The 24830-nt window shown below is 39.9% G+C and overlaps 1 protein-coding gene across 1 annotated transcript; it reads left to right on the top strand.

The window, feature by feature from the left end:
• The first annotated feature begins 4465 nt into the window (after positions 1-4465).
• Positions 4466-7389, top strand: LOC144704329 (U3 containing 90S pre-ribosomal complex subunit). Its single transcript, XM_078576725.1, has 6 exons — positions 4466-4885; positions 5623-5818; positions 6299-6371; positions 6467-6516; positions 6609-6722; positions 6802-7389. The coding sequence occupies exons 1-6, from the start codon at positions 4486-4488 to the stop codon at positions 6926-6928; spliced, it is 960 nt and encodes a 319-aa protein (XP_078432851.1). The 5' UTR covers positions 4466-4485; the 3' UTR covers positions 6929-7389.
• The last annotated feature ends 17441 nt before the right edge of the window (positions 7390-24830 follow it).

Raw genomic sequence — 24830 nt, 5'->3', positions numbered from 1 at the left:
ATAAGATAAAAATAAAGGTTTCCTTTTATCAAGTCTAGAAATATTAGGCGTGATATGGAGAATTCAAGGCATACATGAAATGTGGATGATGGAGAAAAATAGTAGTTTGTTTGATTTAAATTGGTCTTAGATGAGCTATAATCCATATAATATTAAAAAGAATACTTAAAATCAGTTAAATAACATTGATTTAATATACTCATACATAGCATATATTTTTAATTTTTTTAAAAATCATTATTTAAATATTCTTGATGTCAGTACTAAAATCATTATTTATAATGGTTTATAAAATGTGGCACATTGAGCCACTCCATGACATCATATCTATTTTTCCTCATTATAGACTCTTTCTCGGAAGTCTACATCGGGTGTATAAGAAAATTCTAAAAATCTAATCTGTTTTTGTCCAAAAAGAGCTACGGAGGAAAACTAAATACTATGTTGTAGAGATATTACAAATATATATACTCTCTTATTTATACCTACTATATATATTATTATGTATCACTTAAAATGTATATTTATGTTCAATATATTCGGAAAGGAAGGAGAGCATGCCAAAGAGTAGAAAGGTTTTAATATAGATAGGGATGATTTCCTTTCCCTTTCCCTAAAGTTTTAATATACTACCATGAAAAGTTTTCTTTCATATATATATAGAGAGAGATCCCTAAACGTGCATACATAATGCACAATCTATGCATGAACTTAGAAACAAGATCCCACCCAAGAAAGACTTGGTCATAGATACTAAAATTCGTCAATAAGATCATCTTAATCCTACACATCTTTATTTTTCATAATCAAACTACATGACAAGCCAATACAAGAGTCATATATATCTCTGAAATAGTGGTTTACCTTTTAGTTAAAATAATATAGGATTATTATTTTTATCCTTACTTCTTAATCTTGAATTTTCTATCTCAATCTAACTCTAGTTATGATTAGCAAACATCTCCAACACAGGTTGGTAAAAGTTTTGAATGACAATGATTCCCAAACAATTGGCTAATAACAATAAATACCATGCTATTTTCAGTACTACTTTTCTGTACTTTATGTGCATATTTTTGTTCAACTTTCTGTACTTTTTGTTCAACTTTCATTTAATCAAATAGGTTATATTTTGCAAGCATTCCGCCGATAATTTTCTTTGGGATAAAAATTTCCTTCAATATTTTCCTTGGGTTGCATAAAAAGGTTGGTTCATGTAAATATTCCACATTTAAATTTGATATATGGAAATGAAATTTATTTGATATATTTTGATTCAAATTAAATTTAGTTTCCATATTCCAAGAAATTAAGCACCTCAGGAAATTAACCATCTTCAAAAAATTAAAGTAGGCCCAACACTACAAGCAATTCGACTTTATATATAAGGAAATTTGTTTATTCTCCAAAGTACCAGGTTCCATCTTCAACCTATTTTTAAATAAGCTTAGGTTCATAAAACCCTTGTTAACAGAAAAAGGAGCTTTGCATACAAGTGTAGTTGAAAAAACCCAAAAATGAGTATTTTCTAATAGCCTATATAAATAAGGCTACATGAACTAAACACTCCGAAGAGTAAAAAAAACTGGAAATAAATGCAAAAATAAAAAAATGTGGTGTTTCAACTGGAAGAAATTCTATGTTCAAGAAGATAATCTCTCTCATCACAATAGCACCATTGGCCAAAGGCCCACATCAAAAGGCTTGTATAAATGCACCAATAGATAAAGGCCTTTTGTAGGAGGGAGGACTGAAAAAGAAATCCCCACATGGAACTAAAATTTGGTGATAGTAAATAAGGAAAACCAACAACAACAGGTCTTCATACTTCCATATGTTTGTGTACCTATCATTGAATGGATATCAATATATGTTTTTGATAAAGTATTTCCATTTATTTATCTAATTTTATTAATATTATGAGTTTTTATTCTTATAATATTTTAATTTATTTTCCTTACTCTATCAGTTCATTCAAAACGTTTTTCATTATCTCAAACTTATTTACAATTTATGTACCTCTAGAATAAAAAAATATTTATGTTCATATTCCAACCATTTTTAATCTCTAATAAACTTTTTCTTATCTCTCTAGCTTGTAATTTAAATTGGTAATAAAGGGAGAAACTAAATATGCTTTTATTTCCCATTCTATGAAATAATTTATCACGAATTAATCTCTTTTTATCTCTTATCCTCTTAGTTTCCAGATTTATACCAACTTTAAGAATATCTTGAAATTATTTTTAATTTAATAATTATTTTCCTATGGGGATAATATGACCTAATACTACTGTCCTACCTTTCAAACACCAAGTAAAACAATATCTTCTTTTTTGGTTATACCATAAGCAGAAAGCAAGACAACTTTTTATTTTTATTGTAATACTTGATGCCTATAGGCAATCAATATTCCACACAATCATCAGCATAGTGAACATATTAATGTCCAAAAGATCCTGATAAGCATTTTCCCATCCTGTTGTTACAGAAGTCATTTTTTTTCTTATCACAAAATCTTTAGTACTATAATTAAATATATTACTGATACATCTACTTTATTTTCATATATATATATATATACACATATGAAAATAAATTTAATAGAGTGTGTGTAAATATTCCATGAGAAAGTTAAGAATGATTTTATCTTTAATGGCAACCTCTTAGAGTCGATGTATCATACATGTTAATTTTAATATCGAATATTTTTAATTATAATATTGGATTAAACAATATCAATATTCCTGGTAGAGTTAGCCAATATTAAAAAATGAAAACTCGAGTTCTAGATTACATCCACTGTTTCTCCCATTTTTCTTCTGTTTTAATCATAAAATCATATGAAGTCAAAGCTTGACTTTATTTGGATATGATAAAATAGTTTCCAAATATTTAGGTGGCATATAATGACTATTAGTAATGGAGAAGACTCTTCAATATATTTTAGTCCGTGTCATTCCAGCATTTGACATTTTAGAATATTGTCACAACCAAATCCATGTTATTATATTTTAAAAGCTAAAATAGCCTTAATAATTCTACGTTATGTATTTATGAATGTATGGAAATCACTAGTATTTGAACCTACTGAGGAGTTGAGACTGAGATTCTAAATTGATTGTTTTTTAGAATATTATGAAATGTCTGACATTAGAAGAATAGACGTTTGTGCTTTATGATCAATGTTGAAGTCATTATGAGATAACTTAAGAATATACATATTGAATAGTACAAGAATATTACATAATCAGAGGGATATGAATTGAATTATTAGAATATTTTATTGGATTTTATTCATATAAATCTGAACTATCCAAAATAAATGGCACAGACTCAAACATGATTACCAAGTTACTGACATAGTCAAAAAAAATTATTTAATAGGAGGGAATATGAAGGGGCTGGTAAAGATTTGAAGTGCAATAAAACACTAATTGAGCTACAAATTTTGTTTTAAATTTATGATTTATGCAACAAAATTATCAAATTCCTTAATCATACAGTTGATAACTCAGAGATCATGTATTGGAATTGTAGTATTTTAGATTTTTTTGTTTTCTGTAATTTATGATTTAATTGGAATCAATTTTAATTGAAAATACAAGTAAACTAATTAAAACTAATTTTAACTTACTAGATACATACACAATTATTTTTAACATATTCTACAAAATTTATAAGATTTTTTGAGTCTCTCATACAAACAAGTACCAGGTATATTAAGTAAAGTTCATTTTCTATGTCATTTTTTAGGTTTTTAGAAAATAAATTATCGGCGATACTCCCTTGAAAAAAATTAAACATTAATATGGAGTTCCTAGGGATCAAATAGGATGGAGTGCCCGAAATTTGCAATTTCTCTCGCAATCATATAAGTTGATATTTTTAACTTTTATTTTGACATTTTAGATACGTTAGTTTAAAAAATAATGACATCATGTGACATATACAAATATTTAACTATTTATGGAAACTTAAATGGCTTATTTTATTTCTTTATACTGATATTGTTCTTTCTCTGAATATGTGTGAGAGAAAATCTCTATCAGATTTTTGAATGGACACCAATATACCTTTTCATCCCTACCTTTTTAGAATAATGTGCAAATGATATGTGTACCTTCAAATTCAAAAACAAAATGGTAAATGCATGTTACCTTATGAGGATAAAAGAACCAAAATTAAATGTCAATCAAATGTACATACACGTCATATATATCCTTTGTTGGTTACTTCAGATGTAGATCACAAACAAAAGTTTTTTTACAGACTATTTGCTTCCCAAAATCAGGTAAAAACTCTAATACCATGTATAAAACATGTAGGGAAGAACTCAAATACTATCAACTGTGAGGCTTTAACCATGAATTATAATCAGAATACTGGTAGGGTTGAAGAGTATTTATTCAACAGACTATAAATACCACAGCCATGACAAAGAAGACATTTTTGTTTGGGTTGAGCTAACAGGCGTGGTGGGCAATGGCGAAGGAGGCAGAGAAGCCGTCGTCCAACCCTTTCGAGCGTATGGCCTCCAAGAAGAGAGCTTCTTCAGAGCAGAACAAGCCAAGGAAAAGCGAGAAGAAGCTCAAGCGGGAGAAAGAGAAGAACCAGGAAGATGGAATCCATCAGAAGCGTGTTGAGGTGAGAAAGAAGTTGAAGGGAAAGAAAGGGGAAGCCAAAGACCCAATTGAGAACAAGATGAAGGAGAAGGAGGAGAAGAAGAAGAAGGATGAAGTTTCTGAAAAGGGTGGGCTCGTTGCTGCCCCTTCCATAATGTTGTCGACTCTGCCAGTTGATGAGCAGCTTCAGTTCTTCTGCAATCAGTTCGAGTCTGCTAACAAGTTCAAAATTTCCTCTCTCGAGCTTGAACCCGTCAAATGTACGTCCCCGTTTAGTGAAGTTTTTATTTTACGAAAAATGTCGGATTTGTTAGTCGATGGAGTTTCTTCTAATGTGGCCTATTTCCTTCGGATTTCGATGAAAGTTTGGTCTATCGAGAAGAATTTCCTCCTTGGGAATCATAAAGCGTAATTTCTCGTTCATGATGATTACTAGGACGAACTGAACGATCTTGGTTTCCGTCTGTAGCCCAGCCGCTAAATTAGCATTTTTACTTATTTTTATAATTTCAGAATTTAGGCGTCAACCGTCAATTCGCCATTTTCTGATATTAATAACCACAATTCCCAATCCTCTGCTGCAAATTTGATATTGCTATGATTTTTAGAATCTCATATTTCCAACCCTTCCTGCAGATTCAAAATTTAAATTATGCTTAGAATATCAAACTTCAATCCCTCCTGTGTAACACACTTCAAACGCCTGCTGTAAGTTCAGCAATCTTATCATGTTTGAAATCCAAAAATTCAATTCACTGTAAATTCAACGTAATAATGGTATTTGGAATCCCAAATTTCATATCCGGCTATAAATTCAACATAATTATGTTATTTAGAATCTAAAGTTTCAAATCCCTGCGTAAATTCAATATATTTAGGATGTTATAATCACACCTTTCAACTCCCTCTTGTAAATTTAGCCCTAAACTCTGAAGCTACCTACTTAGACGGAAGTCCTGGTGTTTTGCTTTTTGATATGTTGATCTGCCTTGTACAGTGACATGCTTTGCCCAGCTCCCTGCCGACGTTGATCAAGAAGTTGACTCGTTATGCAAGCATGTGAAGGACACTGTTGGGCCTTTGTGGAAGAAGGAACTGTGCGATGGGAAGCTTCAAAAGGGAGAAATGGACCCAGGAAGCCCTGCGGTCCTTATCGTCAGTGCTTCAGCCTTAAGAACATTAGAAATTCTACGGTGGAAAATCTCTTCCCTTGCGGCTCTTAATGGCAATTTGATACAACTTTTCCAGCTAACTTTCTGATAGAATCCTGCAATTATAGAATACCCCTGATAGGGTTTTGGATCTTCTAGTTTATCTCGTGGGAATTTTGATAAGTTTGTTTAAATTTGGGAATTTCTTTTTATGTTTAAATATATGCCGCATTTTGTCCCACAACTGTTCTCCCAGTGTTTTTTCCGCTCTAGTTTATCCAATCCTTTCGTGGAATCTTTTATTTATCTCTCTTTGATGTCCTGTAAATAATAGAAACTATTTTTCCCGCGCATATTTTAATATTTCGAATTTTTCTCATTGGCAGTGCTTGTGTCTGACGATGGCTTTCAAAACCCATAAATTGATGTGATTTTGGAAATAGGAAACGTACCTTTGCTTGTTTCATTAATTATTCCTTTCTTTGCTATGAAACATTCTTAAATTGCTCATTGATGTGGCAGAGGCTTGAGGACTCTGACAAATGAATGCCGCCCAGCAAAGTTGTTTGCCAAGCATATTAAAATTGATGATCAGGTTTCTGTGAAACTTGTTATTTTCCTCTATTAAAACTACCCAGAATTAAAATTTTATTGTGCATATTGAACCCACCCTTTTTTCCTTTTCTCTAGGTAGCCCAGCTGAAGAACCGGGTAAATATTGCCTGTGGTACCCCTAGCAGGTAACCATTTTTCTTTCTTTTTAGAATTTGTAAAGAATTCGACCGATAAATATTTTAAAAGTTACCGTATTTCATTTCTATTCGACTCACAGGATCAAGAAACTGATGGACATGGAATCATTAGGGATCTCGCGCCTATCTCTCGTAGTTCTTGACATGCACAGGGATGCCAAGGGTTTCAATCTTCTCAGCCTACCCCAAGTGAGGTACAAAGACTGAGTTCTTGTCTTTTAAGAGCTATTTTGATGTGAACTCACTTGATATTGATGGCATTTATGTTTACAGAGACGAATTCTGGGAGCTATATAGGACCCATCTTCATGGCCAGCTTATCGGAGGAGAACTCCGGCTATGTTTTTATGGGTCCATTCTTGAAAAGGAATTTAGGAAGACCCATAAACAGGGAAAGTGATGAGTAGAGTTAGCCGTTAGGTTTGATCTAGAAATATATGGCTAGCTAGGTGAGTTTTGGGCATGATCCATGGGGAATGGATTTGAGGTTTAGTTTTATGGAGGAAAATGGAGATGAGCTATAAATAGTGAGGCTTTAGATAAAAATATAGAAATGAAGATTCAAACATATGATGATATCTAGTTCTTTCATGAACTAAGATTCCATGAGGTAAAATTATTTTCACTTGGTTGAATGAGGCAAGCAGAATATGATATTCTTTTAATAAGGTAGCTGATAGTTGACCATTCGGTCAGTAAGTCAAATCCTTGAGTCGGAAAGTGAATTTTATATGATCACTTTATAAAAATGGCAAATTCACAGTGAGGATCTATTTAGAAGGGCTACCACTTTTCCACCTATTTAAGATACTGTACTTTAATTTTTCATCTTGATCTATATAATCTTATGACATTTTTTCTCACCCTCTCAAAAACATTATCTAAAACTTAACTCTGTGAAAACATTCTCTGTTCTTGTGACAATTTTTTCGGCATGATTAACAGATGAATATCATATGATCAGAGGCTTCCACCAGTTTGCCATTGTTACATAAACATAAATACTTTTTCTAACAAAATATTATAATTCAAATGATGGTTCTGTACGGCTTCAAGCAAAACAAGAAGATTTCAATACAATAAAGTTGTATCTTGAAATGCGCCAGCCAATAAGCAACTTAGAAAGATTGGATTATGAAGATCTCATTACAATATTATTGCTAGAAAACTATTTGGTCGATAGGACTATAAATGCTCAAGCAAGAAAGATTCATGGTAAAAGAAAATACTTTGACATTGACGGAGAGGACACAGCAGGAAAAGGGAGACTTAATGCTGTTATTATCGTAAGATTATTCACTTTTGTTCTACTTTGATTCTCTTCCCTTTAATTTGAATTTCGAGAAAAAATTGCGGGTTCATTTTCCGAAATAAAGGATTAAACTACAGAAATCTGATGAATCAGAATTTAAATAAAATGGGATTCCAACAATCATGAAAACAATGTTAGATCACTTCACTTTATGTCTACTCAGATTCACAAACTGGTGATTCCTTCAATGTGATGTGATAAATACACATTTTGTAGTTTTTTTCCATTTAATATTATATTTTTTAAAACAAATTCCAATTATTTTCGACCGGAATTCTATTTAATAAATACAGGGCAATTTAAAAGGTTGATGCATAGGCGGCAGACATTTACTTTAGGATTATTTCGAAATTCTAAGTCAAACAAATGTTTATAGAAGTGAAAAATGTATGATAGGATTTTCATTTATCTTTCATATTTAGCTAAATTTATATAATTTAAATTTGAGTATAGAGTGAACAGGATGATTAAAATATTTGTATATAATTTCTTATTTCATTTATTATAGTAAACACAAGCAGTTAAATATACTTTAGTAAGTTAAAATAAATAATTTATATTTTTTTAGACTTTTTAATATTTTATATATTTTTGTATTCGATGCTACTTTATTAAAGATTTAACTACAGAAAAATGCGGACCCTAGGGAGAGAAGCTGTACAAAAAAGGCACTTCGAGAAGGAAAGTAACGGAAAATGAAGAAGTGGAGGGATGATGGGGAAACTGGGGATGTCTCAGCCCAATTCCTCTTAAGTGTTGATGATCATGTCTTATGCCCCCAATGCCTCTTCCTGAACGTGGATTCTTCAATTTTCCTAGTATGAAGAAAATACGAATGCTTCAAAACATTTACACCAACTAGGTTGAACAACTAAGATCCTAGAGAGCCTCCTCCTTATGGCTGACCACTGCTAGATGACATCCAGAATTAGGGAAATAGAGAGAGTGATAATTATTATAAGTGGGCATGATTACAAAGGTGCCCTTTCATTTTCCATAATTCTCTCCATGCCATTTATTTCCTTTTCCTGATTGGTTGAGGGTTCCATGAGTTGAATTGTGCTCTCCTCTTTGGGAAATAAGTTGGTGGGTTGTGTGGAGCTATCCAGCACGTGATCTACATCTTGCTGCTCCTTTGAATCCCGAAACCAAAAATGATTCAATATGGACCAAATCCACACACATTACATGAAATATCCATGCAAGTCCCTAGGCCAAAGCCACACACACACAAAGAAGTAGCTTCCAAAATTACATGAAATGAAAACCCTATCAAATAAAGGGAGTTATTGGGTAAACTTATGATCTTATAATGATTCCCAAAGCCACTCACATTGTAGTCCTGTAAAAATATTCATGCCATTCCCTTAACATTGAGTTTCTTAATTATTTCGTGATCTATAGCATCCATTGCACACGAGATGATAGATGTGAATAAAGGGAGGTTTAGCTCTAGATAAGAGAGTTGATGGGTCTCTCAACCCTAACCTTCAGGACCACACTAAAATAAGTAATTTTTTTTTGCGGGAAGATCCCAAATTATTTATGTACAATCCTTCGCCTTACATGTCTTGGTATATAACCCTCTAGGCCCAAGCTCACATTCAAGTAATGGTCTTATAGAGTCTCTTAGTAGTCATCCTAATAATTTAGCTTGATATCACACATGAGGTAATAAATCATATATTGATTAAACATAATTAAAATGTCAAGTGTCTAATGTGTTGGCCTAAGAGCTTCATTATATATCCTAAAAAGTAGTGAGGTTATACAACTCACACATGGAACATGTCTGTCAACAGCTTATTTACAAGTATCATTTCTGCAACAGTCCTTGAATGATTGGATAGGTTCAAATTTATAACTCTAATCAGATACCATAGTTGTAACTCGCAATCCCAAAATTCGTGATTTTTTCATATTTTCTTATACTCGTACAACAAACTTTGTGGATCACGTTTCAAGTTTTCCTTCTCAAGGACTAGTAGCCAATGTTAACATATTGCATCTTAGCTTTGACTTTTTGGATTTCTGATATCAGGTACTTATATATCATCCAAAAGATGTTATTGCTGTCTCATATCTGAGTATCTACAATAAAACTGTGACATGAACCAATCGGGTTTAGATTTAGGTATACTCATACAATCCAGATATCCATACTGAACAATCTAATAAATATGTTAAACAAATATCACCCATATTTTTCGTTAGTGACTTCAAATTAGTGGTCAGGGGATAAACCATCCTTATAAAATCACCAGAAGCGAGCAGTACGATTCCATATGATATGAGCATGAAGTTTTATTTCATATAATTTGAGCAGGAAGGCTTATAATGCTTAACTTTACCTGACCATTAATGATGCACTAAAAACACCTTGAAAGTGACAAGTTAATGGGAAACTTGGTGAAACCACTTACCAACATTCTTATGAGTTTTACACACAAACTTTTTTATTTATCCACCAATAAATCTGACTCTACGTTTTTAAACATGTGTTGTTTTAAAAAATTACAGAAATACATATAATTTCAAAGAATGACATTGAGACATTGGAATCACACTGATTATATTCCCTAATACATATTATTTTGTACATATTTCCAAACTTAAAATTAGAGTTTCAATTTGTCATTAGTGTTTTTGAGTTAAATATCTATAAATATAAGCATGTATCCTCTTCAATAAATCTAGCTATTGAAGAGCGCACCTCATAAATAAATCTTTTTTTTTTTTTTTGCAATTTCCGGGTACAGACAACCCTAGGGGTTGTGCCCGCAGACCGATCCATCCATGCCCTGGACGCTACCTAGGGGATTTTTATTTATAAAGTGAAGTGTTTGTCAATGTTGATAGGCGTGGAGCGAGTATAAATATCCCAATTACACTCGGATCCCACTCGCCCACGCCCATATCTGAGGAAAAGAAAAGATACATAAGTGATACCTTGCAGGCGCTCGGGGAAGTGTGCTCGTCGTCGTCCCACTAGAGCCGCCCCGCGATTACGATGTAGTGCGGAAGGTGTCCTCTCCTTCGTCAAGTGGGATCGGGAAGTTCGTGGTGAAGGCTCCAGTCGAGGCGGGCGCTGTCCACGCCTCTAGCTCCACCATTCCACGCAATCCTCCAATCCCGCGGGCCTGGTGTCACAAGGATGCGTCGTGTGCGGAGGATGGGCATGCCAAGACGATCGAGGCGATAGCACCCTCTAGCTATGGGAGGGAGCGCCTGCCAAGAATGAAAGAGAGAGGAGGGGGTTCGTGCATGTACCGCGTGATTGGCGAGGGCATCTGCTGTCTGGTTGCCCTCTCGCATCTGGTGATGAAAGCAGGCTATGCGAGAACGGCACCGCATGATGTCTTGCCACGCACGACGGAGTCGCCACTGGGAGCATGTACCTAGACGAAGCATATCAACTAATATCTGTGAGTCCGATTCCACGACGATATTGTGAAGGTTTCGTTCCTCACAGAGGAGTAGACCATCACGAATCGCCATAGCCTCCCTCGACTACTATATTAGTTTGTATGCCATAAAAAGTAGAAAAGGCAAAGAGTATACTCCCCGTATGGTCTCTGAGGATACCTCCTCCCCCTGTTGGCCCCGAGTTCCCTTGGGCCGCACCATCCACATTCAATTTAAGAATGCCTATTGGCGGTGGAAGCCAATAAACAACTCGATACTGAATGCCGGTGGGGCCCGGGGTCACCTGGATGTCGATGGAACGGAGGAGGTCGTAGGCGAGTGCTGATCGACCGAATCGAGGGGGAAGCAGATGATGAATGCGTTGAAGCCACAGCTAAACTCGACGTGTGATGTCCACGACGCGCATGGGCGTACGTGCAAATGGAGAAGAATTTCGACCTTTACAAATCTCCCATAGAAGATAAGCTATGGTGATGTGGAGGATGGGGCTCCGTGTAGAGCGGGTTGGCCAGAGGATAAACTTGCCAAAACACTCAGACGGGGTCAGAGGACGAAGGCGGTCGGTGATGAGGCGCCAGCATGCCAGTGTTGTCTCACTATGGAAGAAAAGGTGGTCCATCGTCTCTGTGTGCGGGAGGGTGGGACAACAATGGCAACGGGAACTGAGAGAAAGACTTATACGAGTCACTCGGTTCTCAATTGGGAGGCCGCGGTGTAGGAGTCTCCAAAGGAAGAAGGAGACGCGCGTATGGATCGTCGGATGCCAGATTCGGCGACCCCAGTGCTGTGGGGGGGATTTCACACGAAAATGCTCCCAAGAGGAGCGGCACGTGTAAGTTCCGTCGGGTGTGAGTGTCCAGATAGCATAATCAGAACTAGAGTCAATTAGCGTAGTCTGGACCTCGGGTAGTGTGTCCAAGGGGAGACCATGCTGCTCCCACAGGTGTGGCGTGTTGAATCTAAGCAATTGGGTCACAGTGAGACTCACTTGGTGTGGTACGAACTGTGGGTGGCAAGCGAGTGGCTCATTAGCATGCCAGGTATCGTACCGCGCGCTAATGTTGCCTCGGCCTATATGCCAACGTGTAACTTGAACCATCTCAAGCTAGTGGCGCTGCCACATCCGCCATCTCTTAGGACCCCAGATATCTATCTCGTGACGGGCCCATTCACCGTATTTGGCTAAGATAAAACTCCCTAATGGGGAGTGTGTGGTACGCATATGCCATACGAGTTTCTTTTGAAGCATGTCTTGGACGTCTGAGAGGCGTCTGATCCCTAGACCCCCTTCATCCGTCGGCCGACATGCTTTCGCCCAAGAAACCCAATGATGACGGCTCTCTCCCTCGAGGTGACCAGACCATAAGAAACGCACGCATAGGCGTTCCACAGAGAAGAGAACGGTGAGAGATAGTGAGTGGACCGCAAGAGTATGTAGCGGGATACTCATGAGGACATGCCGAATAAGTTGGATACGTCCTCCTAGGGATAGGAGACGAAGTTTCCATCCCTCTAATTTCTTTCTAAGCTTGCCTAGCACGACATCGAAGTAGTGATGATGAGTAGGGCCACGAAAGATAGGGCATCCAAGATAATCGAATGGAAGGCGTCCTCGTGAGTATCGTGTATAATGCTGGAGTATCTCAGAGCGCCTTATAGTGGTGGAAGGTCCCACAATAAAGCTACTCTTCGAGGCATTGACGAGCTGGCCCGAAACTTGCTCGTATGCTGTAAGGACACTTGATGAAGGCGAAATGGGGTGTAAATATTGTCGTTGTTATTTTCGCTTCAATCAAAAAAAAATTTGTAATAGTAAACTTACTCAGATATGTATAGAGGTGAGTAAGGTCGTCTCCAGAGGGATTGGTTCTTAGAGCAAAAATTTCAATGAGTGGGATAGTTTACAAACACCACTAGGTGTTTGTTGTTATGTCTAAGAGAGAGTTGGAAAGAATTTAGCATTAATTTATGAAGGACAATATCCCCATCGATTTTATTTTGACCTAAGAATTTATATAAAGGTATAGGAAAAATATTAATGATTTTAGGAAAATTTTCTAGAATTTTTAGAGGTCAATATATAGGAGAAACATAAGAGTCAAATGCGGCATATTAAGTGTTTGTAGAAATGTCTCAGTGAATATTTGAGATTTGTAGCATATTTGGTAAGGACCAGAGAAGATTTTCATGTATTTTATCGGAATATGATGTATTTCAGGAATTATATATCGTTTGATTTATGGTATTTTTTAGAGATTTTTAATCGTGTTGAAAATATTTAAAATGCTTTAAAGAGGTCGAAATTAAAGACTGCAGATCAGGTGTTTGACGAAATGTCTGACAGAGTTTTCGGAAGATATTTTTTATGTTTTTACTCGAAATCGATTTCATTAGATTTCAAGGAAAAAGTTTGATGAGATTATTCTTTCTTGAAACTATATGAATTAGGAATGGAAATAAATCTAAATCAAAGTACTTACCAGATTTCTGCACCAATTCGGGATCGTCTGCGGCTCCTAATACTTCCCTGGCCGCGTCGTCCTTCAGGTAAGCTCTCTGCTCCTCCTTCCTCTCTTATCTCTTCCTGATCTCCCTTTAGGTCGCGGCGCTGTCACCGCCGTTGACCGAGAGATTCCAAAGAGTTGAGAAAAAGGCGAAGGATCTTCCCTCCGTTGTTAATTTTGATTTCAAAATGGGCGTTCAGTTCGACGGCAAAAAGATGAGTTATTTTACATTTCGTTGTTGTTTTATAGGTTAGGAGTGGTCCTCAGACCATCCTGATCGATATGGGACATCTTCGGCAAGTCTCCGGCAGTGATTCCGCGGAAATCTGCCTTCCCATCGCTGGATTGACTTCGCCGGCGATGGAAAGGGTGGTCGGACGAAGAGGATGATCGGCGATCATTCTGACCATCCGATCTCACATTTAGAAGGTCCAACGGCTCGGATTAAATCGTCGCCGTGGACCCAGTAAGTTCGGTGGACCCTTGTTGTGTCAGCGGCGCCTCGTCAACATCAGCTGTCTACGTGGCTCTTTTCGATTCATCCACGTCGGCTTCTGTGCTGAGCTCTCCGACTCTGGGCGCTTATGTCTCCATTCTGGCTTTGACGCGCGGCCGTTGGCTGGGCTTGCGCTGCACGCCGCTTGCGGTTGAGGCCTTTGCTGCGATTGCGGGTAGCGTGTGCAATGCTCATGGCCATGGCTGCACCCTGCTTAACTGTGGTCGTTGGCCCTTTTTTTATGTTGTTAACATTTTTTCTTCTATAATTTTTATTCTTGTACTTAAAAATCACATGTCTTAATATGTTTATAAATGCAAAAAGCATAAAATGTGAAGTTTTACACAATGAGTGGATCTTTGCATAAAAGTGGGATTTTAACCTAAAAATGCATGTTCATTTCATTTAAAATGACTTTATAACCCCTTACTACACGTAGTTTTGCACACATGAATAGTGACTCGTCAACACTCATAAATTCCTCAATGGATTTTTTGGATCTATTGAGGAACAATATGGAATCATCAGCAAATAATGAGTGCGAGAGAATCGGGCAGCCCCTCTTTGTAAAATACGGTTGGATGAGGCCTTGGTCGATCGCCCATGTGAGCGATCGGCTGAAGACCTCCTCCATCAATATAAAGAGGGTAGGTGAAATAGGTTCACCCTGCCTGAGTCCCCGCATAGCCGTGAAAAGGCCGGTGGAATTTCTATCCATCAAGAGGGAGAAATGGTTCTCCCTAATGCAAGCATCGACTAGTGCGATGAATGCATCTGTAAATCTGAAGCGTCGCAACACTTCGGTGAGGAAATTCCACTCAACTCTGTCTAAGGCCTTTTCCATATCAAGCTTGATGATGACATTGGAGCCCGGGATATGAGTGTCTATGGACTGGGCTAGCTCATGTACTATCGTGATATTGTCATGGATCTGTCGACCCTTGAAAAAACCACCCTGTTCTGGCGAGATAAGTCTATCAAAGAAGCACCCTAGTCGGTTTGTAATGATCTTGGATGCGACCTTTTAGCATACATTACAAAGACTAATCGGGCGAAAGTCTCGGAAGGAAGTTGGAGTGTCCACTTTTGGAATGAGCGCTAAAAAAGTGGATTTCCAACTTCGTGCGATAACTTTACTCCTAAACACCTCCTTGATAGCTAGCACCAAGTCAGTGCCTACGATATCCCAGAACGCCATATAAAATTCTGCGGTGAATCCATCCGGTCCTGGGGCTTTATTACGACCCAAGGAAAAAACTACCTTTTTGATCTCCGCTCGGGTTGGAAGGGCTAGCGGAAGTGCATTGTCTTGGTCAGTCACCAAGTAAGGGATAGTGACAAGAAGGTCCTCGCTCACAATAGTGGGTTGTGAGGAGAGAAGCGAGTGATAGTACTCCACTCCTGCGACTGCCAGCTGGATGGGGTCCTGACTGTACGTCTCTAATAGGGTCGTATAGTTCGGGCGCACTCTGTGACGGATAGAGGCGTGAAAGAAACGCGTGTTTCTATCACCCTCTCGCAGCCATTGGATACGTGATTTCTGGAGATAAAAGATCTCCTAACGCCGCATAGCGTCCTCGAGCTGCTCTCTAAGGCGGAGCAGACGCTCTCCCATATCATCCGTCCAGCCCTCCTGTAATCGACGATCGATAACAACTAGTTCCTTCTTAAGTTCTTCGACCGGTGCGTGCACGTCGCCGAAAACATGTCAGTTCCACCATTTTAAGTGAAGCTTGAGATTCCTTAGTCTATAACTGAAGTTATCCGTAGGGGATGTAGAAATTGAACCATGCCAGTGGCTTCGTACATAGTTGTAGAACTCGTTATGCTCTAACCACATGGTTTGGAATCAAAAGGGTAGACGACGGACCCGATGGCTCGAGTCTGGGAGAAGGAGGATCGGTGTGTGGTCCGCATAAAATCTTGGGAGGATCTCTATCGTGATGGTGCAATGCATTGGTGCAGTACTATTGATAAAACATCGATCAAGCCGTTCGTACATATGCGCATCCGCTTGACGCTCATTACACAAGGTCCAGTTCTCCCCTATGGTCGGTGGCTCCACTAGCAAAGACTCGTGGATAAAGTCATTGAAGGCTTGCATAGAGCGTAGCCGAGGTGGCGCCCCCCCTGGCGCTCACTAACATCCCGTATGCAGTTGAAATCGTCAGCTATAAGCCAAGGGAGATCAACAAGCTGTGAGTGGGAGCGGATATGATGAGCGAGTCCTCCCAGAGGGCCTCCTGCTCGGGGTGTCTATGCGTGGCATACACGATAGTAAGCAAGTAGGGCTTTGGGGAGTATAGTACGTCGAAGGTGGCGTACTGTGTCCCTTCAGCCAAGAGTGCGACCGAATACTCTCGCTTCCAAAGAAGCTAGAGCTTATTCGACGGATGGCTATAAACATGATCCATCCCGAGTTTCCTCGCGATGGCATGGGAATGATCCGATGTGATCATCGGTTCGAGGAGCCCCACTACACCTAAGTTATGCCTATTGGTAAGGGATAGGAGATGTGTTTGGGTGAGAGGGTTACCGATCCCTCTACAATTCCAAGTAAGACTTGGAATCATAAATCTATCGGCTCGCGTGACGCACCCGAGATCAGGTGTTGTATATGCGACGTGAAGGTGGGGCATCTGAACGGTGTCTCGAATAGGGAGAGGTACCCATGTCAGAATCCTCCGAGAGAGAGACATCGTCCTCCTCACCTATGGAATCCCGACCACTCGTACCGCCACATGTGTCCTCCGAACTAGTAAAAGGGGCTTGACAATGTGTCAAGCATTCCACTAGCTCAGAAGGTATATGTGATGGGTGGAGGTCAGGTATGGAGGGGGGGGAGTGGGTGCAAGGGGGTGGGAGGAGGTGGATCGCGGGGTGATGGAGAGGGAGGAGGTAAATCATGTGGTAATGTAGAGGGTGGAAGGAGTCGGGTGAGTGATGGAGAGGGTGATGGAGAGGGAGGAAGTGGAGCGTGGGGTGATGGAGAGGGTGGAGGGGGTCGGGTGGGAGGTAAAGATGAGAGGGAGCGGACAGGGGGTGAGGCGGGCTGAAGAGAGTGGCGTGAGGAAGGAGGTGTGGGACGGGAAGAGCTGGGTCGGGAGGGTGAGTGGTGAGAGGAAGCAGTGGGAGAAACATGGGGAGGTACCGTGAAGGGGGGTGGTTGGTCTAGGAGATGTGGAGGGACGGGTAGGGGGGGAAGTGGTACTACAAGGGGGACTTCTCCTATCCGCAATAAGGTCACCAGCCTCAGGTCCCTTGGGTAGCTCTAGAAGGGCAAAGGTATTCGAGGTTAGAGTGGCGACACTAACCTCTTTGCCCTTACGGGAGGGTGCATCTCTAGCCCCTGGTGGGGTTTTGGGGCGCTTCTCAACGCCCTTCTTCACCCACTATGAAGTAGTAAGGGAAGGCTTAGCTGTTAGAGGCTTAGCTGCCGCCGTGTCACGCGGAAGAGAAGAAGATACATCGCTGGGATGTGCCGATGTAGCTACAGGGCGCTTACCTAATGGTGGTCTCTCATTAGGTCGACGCCCTTGGTTGGCAGCGACTGCGGTGACAATGTAGTCATTGTAAGCCAAGGGTTGGAGGTATTCCTCCTCCATGGTCGAGGGAATCTGCGTCGCCTTTTGGCGACATGTGTGGATGGTATGACCTAATAGGCTACAGTGTGTACAAACCCGCGAAAGATTTTCGTACACAACTGGCTGGCGGATCATCTCGTCGCCATTGCGAATGAGTATCATGCGATGTAGGGGCGCAAGTAGATCAATCTCCACACATACTCTCGTACAGCCGGGGCGACTAAAGAGGTGGACATCCTTGTCCACACGTATAAAAGTGCCTATCGCACCGGCAAGAGATTCTAAGGCAGTACGTGTAAATAAATGGGGTCGTAGGCCAGGGAAACCTATCCACACTAGAACGGAGTGGGGAAAATGTTCGCGTGAGCTCCCCAACTGTTCGGCTGTCCATTGGTAGGTGTGCATCGTGGAGTCGGAGGTCGTCCATGTGGTACGGCTCCAAGCCTTCCGAAAATCTTCTTCAAGTTGGAACCAAATAAAGACGCTACTGTGATTCCTTGCTCCGATGACCACCGGTCCGAGGAAATTCCCTGGTGCTGTATAGACTCTCATGATGTCATCTGTAAGCAGCCGCTTTGTTGCGAACCGCCCTATCAGTGTGTAAGCAAATGGCGCTGCCATTCGCGTTGCCACCTCCTCAGAGAAGGTAACTAATCGTACACCCTCGGAGTCAATGTAACCCCTCGTCGGGATTGTAGCATCATAGAGAGGGGGAAGTGTAGGTTTTGGGAGTGAGGTAGTAGATGGTGTATGCGAGGAACCCGCCACTCGCGCTGCCCAAGTCATCTTCGGGGGTGATTCCGTGCCGTGTGAAGTCATTGTGGCCTGCGTGAGTGGGGCCCCGTTAGTCGGGGTAGGGGGGTCATGAGCTCCCGTGTCCGGTCGGTGCAAGTCAATTATGCCAACCCGTGCATCTAAACCAGTGGGAGTCGATGCTACCAATTCAGCCTTGGGCGAGTCACTTGAGTCATTTTGGTTGGTTTTATCAGAGTTGACCAAGTCAAACTGTTTGACTCGAGTTGACTCTATCAAGTCCAGCTGCGTAGGATAAACCAAGTGGTCAATCTGCGCAAGGTTGACCGCATGGTCAATCTGGGAAGAGTGGACCAAGTCAACATGGTCAGTAGTCAATTCTGCTCTAGGGTTGACCGAGGGGTCAACTTGGGCAATGTTGACCATGGAGTCTACTGGGTCAACGTTGACCAGGGAGTCAATATGGGCATGGTTGACCATGGGGTCAACCAACTCATCTCGACCCATGATACCCGAGTCAGCATGGTTGACTTGGACATGGTTGACCGAGCTGGCTCGGTCAATATTGACCAAGTGGTCAATTCGTGCAAGGTTGACTGAGTCAACTGGGTCAACTCGGTCATTGTTGACCATTTGGTCAATCTGGGTCGGGTGATAATATTGACCGAGTTGACCTGTTCAACGTTGACCAAGTCACCTAGGTCAACGTGGTCATTGTTGACCAAGTTGACCAGGTCAACTCGGTCATAGGCGATTGGGTCAACCAGGTGGACCCGGTTGGGTTCGACCGGGTCGACCAGGTCGAACCGGTCAGATTCGGCCGGGTCGACCAGGTCGACCCGGTCAGATTCGACCGAGTTGACTTGGGCGAAATCGGCCGAGTCTGACAGTCTGACTCGGCCATTGTCGACCGGGTCGACTTGGCTTGGAAGGGCTGAGTCGGACCGATCGACTCGGCTGGGATCAGCCGAGTCGACTCGGTTGTATTTGACCAAGTCGACTGCAGGCAACCCAGCCGAGTCGACTTGGTTGATCTCGGCCACGTTGGATGAGAATGGTACTAATTGAAGATCCACCGACGTGGCCAAATCAGAGCCGTCCAACCAGTGTGCTATCTGGAGATCCGAGGGTGTAGAACGTCCGGAATAGTCAACAATGTCAGGCGCGGGCGGTGAGCTTACCGGCAACGCTTTGAATGTGTTGTCGGCGCCCGCAATCTTTGACTCTTCCAAGGAAATGGAAGACGATCTAACGGCACCGACGGAATCCAGCTGGCGACCAGACCTATTGCTGGCCGTCGAATCTGACGGGGCTGCTCTGTGGTCTTCGAGGCAGACACGTGGACTTAATGGACCATTGGCATTCAATGCCAACGGTTCATTTTTTTTAATCGTTGGGTGGACTACGGCGGGTCCATCATTTGGACCGTCGCGATCATGACACGTGTCCGTCGCGATGGTCCAGATGGACCCGTAAGCCTCTAGACCGGCAGCATTTATTGCTGCCGGGGTACGTTTTTGGTCTTTTCTATTTTTCGTTGGCTTGGACGGGTCCAACGGAATCCATTGGTGGTGATGGGTCCACAATGGGTTTTGTGGACCCGTCAGCTGCCGCTACATGGTCGGCTTGGGCCATCTGGCTCGCCGACGTGGCAGCGGCGGCCAACAATGGCCTGTCCAACTCAGCAGCCCTCATTGGATTGCGGGCTGCGAGTTCGCTTATACGACGAGAGCGGTTTTACAATCAAATTTGCTGATTAAGAGTTAAAATTCATGAGAAAATATTGATATATAACGATGCGGCTCGTTGCGACGAACAAGTTAGCCCATCTATATCATAAGAATTCGCGAAATTAAAGATCGGATAGAGCCACTTACCTCTTGGAATCAAAAGGCTCGATCAGGAGCTGTAGGAGTTGGTTTGTGGCGTTCTTGTAGTCAATTCCTATAGATTAAGGCCTTCGAATTTCAATGGAACAAGAATCACGTCGATCCAAGCTCTGTAGAAAAAAGTTATGACGAAATCGCCGATTTCGGAAGAGAGAGAAGCTCTTGCTCTAGTTTCAATTCTAGTGGTGATGAAATGGATATGGTCTAGTTATTATTTAAATCTAGTTATTGGATTTAATATTATTTAAATAGTTTTTAATGAGATGAGGGGAGATGCCTATAAAAATGGGGTAGAGTAATGGGGTAGAGAGACAAGGAAAATGGAAGCGAGAAGGTATAATTATTAATAAGATTACGATGATTATATTAAATAGAAGATAGTAATATGAAAGATATTAGAAATTATGTGAGACAAAAAAGGGACTCATGATGAGAAGATTAAGAAATAAGTAGAAAGGTAGAGATGTGATGAAAGAACAATTTGTGTGCGGAGTGATGACGAGATGACAAAGACACAATGATGGAAAATGCATATGATATGATTGAATTGTGTAAAGATATGATGTGATGGTTAAACAAGATGATGATATGTCCATAATGTGGATTATAAAATAACCAATGTAAGGTGCTGGTAAGCTCCCCCTCTTCTCTGTTGCTTCTTCTCAAACACCCAGAACACCAAGAACGAGATTGATGTATATGAGAATACCACTCTCTTTCAATCAGCCAGAAATGTAGGAAGCAAGTTTAAAGAAATTTTTTTACAGATTTACCCTACATTTAAAAGATGGATGGAAATAGGTACAAATATGGGGTACTAACCTCAAAATTTCAGCTAATCATCCTTTTATAACGTAAGATATCAAGATCTAAAGTTACATAGATCCTATTGGTCCATTTGATTAGGTTTTTTTATCCTTGTCGTTTCATATTTTTCTATTGACCGTTGAAAAATTCCTAGATGGTCATTTCCAATTAATGGTACAATCTTCTCATCTTCCAAGAGCATCAGGACAATGACCACTACGTGTCCTCCACTAAAAAAATAAACAAATCTTAGTATTACATGTGTGACGTGGCAGTGCATTGACATCTGCCACATACACACATTTTCTCTTTTATTCTACATTTTTAAATCTAACCTGCATGTGTGTCATTAAAGAATTGAAGTACAGAATATTTTAAACATTGAAATGATGTTGTGATATGGATTTGCACGCCACATCACACACCCTCTCCATTTTATGCTGATCAAATATTGCCACATCTGCATAAAACTTATTTTCCACCCAAACAAATGCATAAAAAAATAATGATTCATTATCTGAATCTCGGGACAATTTTTTTGAAAGTAGACTCACTTATTTTTCTTCCAATCCACGTCACCTTATGGAATAAAAAAATAAATTGTATCAGCCAAGCCTTGGCCTTTACGATATCATGATTTGTGATGCCATAAAGACACCTTGCAATCTGAAGCTTTGTAATTGCCAAATTTCATGATTGATTGTCATTAAATAAAAGTAAATAAATACAATAAAAAATCAAAAACATGTAAGCAACATAAAAACCAAAGAATAAGTTAATATATTCTATTCTTTACTCAAACTAAGTCAACCACAAAAAACATGTATTAAACATGTTTCGTTCATAAAATAAACATGAGAAGTTTCCAAAAAATAAAGTCAAAATTAAAAATGTAACAGTTATACATTATGACATAGAAATTAATTTTTTCATGAACATAATGACCAAAAGATTAAATAATGATATATTCTGACTCATAGTAATTAGTTTCTTGAAGAATACAATGTCAGAAAAAACAAAAAATAACCATAAATCAAAAATCAGAGTATCACCATAAATATGCGTTTGATCATTTAAAAAATTCATAACATCCATAAAGAATAATTTAATTATGAAAAACATGGAAATGGCATATTAAACCAACAATACATTGTGACTCATAATATTAATTTCTTTAATAATATAATGTGATAAAAAATAAAAAAATAAAAATAATCTAATAAATCTGAGTATCACCATTGAAAATGTATCTTAAAATTTATAGCATGAATATGTATAAATTTTATTCACAAAGTCTTGTGATTTTGATATTATTAACCAAATATTTTTCTGGCTGTCACATATGATTAATTATATTTTACAGATATACTAAATAATGTTGGGATACGTAGTTTTAGTTGGAATCCTAAACTTTCAAGAAGTTTATTTGAATCTATTCCTATCATCACTTCTCTCCTCTGGCTGGGCTCACTGTAGAAAGGATCTCCCATTGCCGCTGAAACTATCAATAAGAAGATCATAAATTCAAAGTCATATACCACATTTTAAGGACTTTGGAGGGCTTTGGGTCAACGTCCATGGCATAGTCTGACCATGGGGGCTCTCCAAGGATAGATGAAAGTGCTCTTGGCCTTTGGAAATCCTGTGATAAGGGGTGAACAGCTGCAATTAGTTCGTAGCCATGGACCCCTTTAAATTCGATGTACCATCAAGCCATGTCAACATCCCCGTCAGTATGCATGTCACCCCCTTGTTAGTAATCTTCCTCTCGATTCACAGTTCATGTGGCCCAGCCATCCTCATCAAACGCCATGGCTAATCACAGCCCTAGAAAAAGAAATAAGAACAACAAAGGGTTAAATATAGCTCTGGCTGTCCGATCTTTTTGACGGAGATCGGCGATAAGAATGCTACTTATGATGCAGCCTGTTGTGATGCAGGCTTCAGGCCAGGTCAGCTCGAAGTCTACTCATTGCTTCTTTGCTTTTTTCTTCAGATCGTATCTAGTTCGGCCATGATCCATCTCATCACGTGTCGGCCCGACCTGGTGCAAATATTAAATTTTGGTTACTTCAATTATCCCATACTGGAAAAATCTAAAATAACTGTTGGTTTACAAATGCTATTTACAAATGATAATTGAATTGAAATACCTCATCCATATTGGGGTTTGGAGATATTTCTTATGCATGTAACTAATTTTCAGCAGCATAAGCATTGGATCATTTCAATAATGATCTCTAAAATATGTCATGTATTGAGTACTTTTTTAGGAACTTTTCCACCTTTACTTGCTAGGTCTTGAAGCCAATCAATTGCTTGGTCACCAGTGATATCCACATGACTAGAAGGTTATTGGATCTCCTCTCCTTGTTTACCACTCCATGAAGATCTTCTGATTGTTCTCACCACCAATAACTTGTGGGATGAGTGGAGAATGTAGAGAAAGAAGAAAAACAAGGGTGCCCAGATCTGGCTGGCCTAGGCACCTAAAATGGTCGCCCCCAATTATTTATACTCATTGAGGATTTTTCACAAAAACCGTTAAAATAAACTATATCTTCCAATGTCCTTTTAGTCATGGATGTGACCCTCAAAGCCCATATATCATTCTAGTTAATAACTTTAAGGTTGAATAATATTTATTCATCAATAAAAAAAGAAAAAATTGGTAAAAAACACGGTGTCAGGTATGGCCAACCCCAAGGTTGTGTTCACAGACCAATCCAGTTGTGCCCTAGACGCCACCTAGGGGTTTTTATTAATTAAATGGATTTTTCATCAGCGTTTATATTTGTGGAGCGAGCATAAATGTCCCACTTACACACGGACCCTGCTGGCCCATGCCTAGGGAGTAGTAAAAGAAAAAATACATGTGATATCTATGAAGTGCCCAGAGATGTTTGCTCATGCCAGTAGCGCGCTGGCCCCCGCCGACAGCAGTGGTGCATGGAGTGTGGGGAGCTCTTCTCGCCTTTAGTAGGTGTCAGCATAGAGGTGTGCAGCGGTTACAACAATCAGGTGAGAGGGCAAGCACTCTCGCTGTCAGTGCTCCATGCAATATGCTAATCGTGTGAGCCATCCTTTGGCAAGGAGAAACGCGTACAAAGAGTTGACAGGCTGAGGCGCTCTATGCGATAGCATCCCCGAACTTCCCGAGGAAGGTCCTGCCAAGAAAGGTAAAGAGAGGAAGGGCTCGAGTATGTACCGCATGGTTGGCAAGGGCGTCTTCTGTCTGGTTCCCTTTGAGAAGTTGGTGGCGTATACTACTCAAGTGGGGGCGACATCGCATGATAACCTGCCACTCGCTCTGCATGCGCCACTGGGAGTATGTACCTACACAAAGCATATTAACTAACACCTGTGAGTCCAATTCTATGATGATATTGTGTAGGTTTTGCTCCTCGTAGAGGAGCTAACCATCACGCATCGCCGTAGCCCTAGCTGTTGTGTTAGTTTGTTTGTTGTAAAAGATGAGAAATAAAAAAGAATACTCTCTATATGATCTTGGAGAATACCACCTTCTCCGGC

This window comes from Wolffia australiana, chromosome 6 (assembly GCF_029677425.1).
Source record: "Wolffia australiana isolate 7733 chromosome 6, ASM2967742v1".
NCBI lineage: Eukaryota > Viridiplantae > Streptophyta > Magnoliopsida > Alismatales > Araceae > Wolffia > Wolffia australiana.
This window is presented reverse-complemented; position numbering and strand designations above follow the sequence as displayed.

Excerpts from the sequence above, each read along its gene's own strand:
- LOC144704329 (XM_078576725.1), top strand. The coding sequence starts at position 4,486 with ATGGCGAAGGAGGCAGAGAAGCCGTCGTCCAACCCTTTCGAGCGTATG. Across the intron at positions 5,819-6,298 it reads AGAACATTAGAAATTCTACG|AGGCTTGAGGACTCTGACAA; the intron begins GTGGAAAATCTC and ends TTGATGTGGCAG. Across the intron at positions 6,372-6,466 it reads ATATTAAAATTGATGATCAG|GTAGCCCAGCTGAAGAACCG; the intron begins GTTTCTGTGAAA and ends CCTTTTCTCTAG.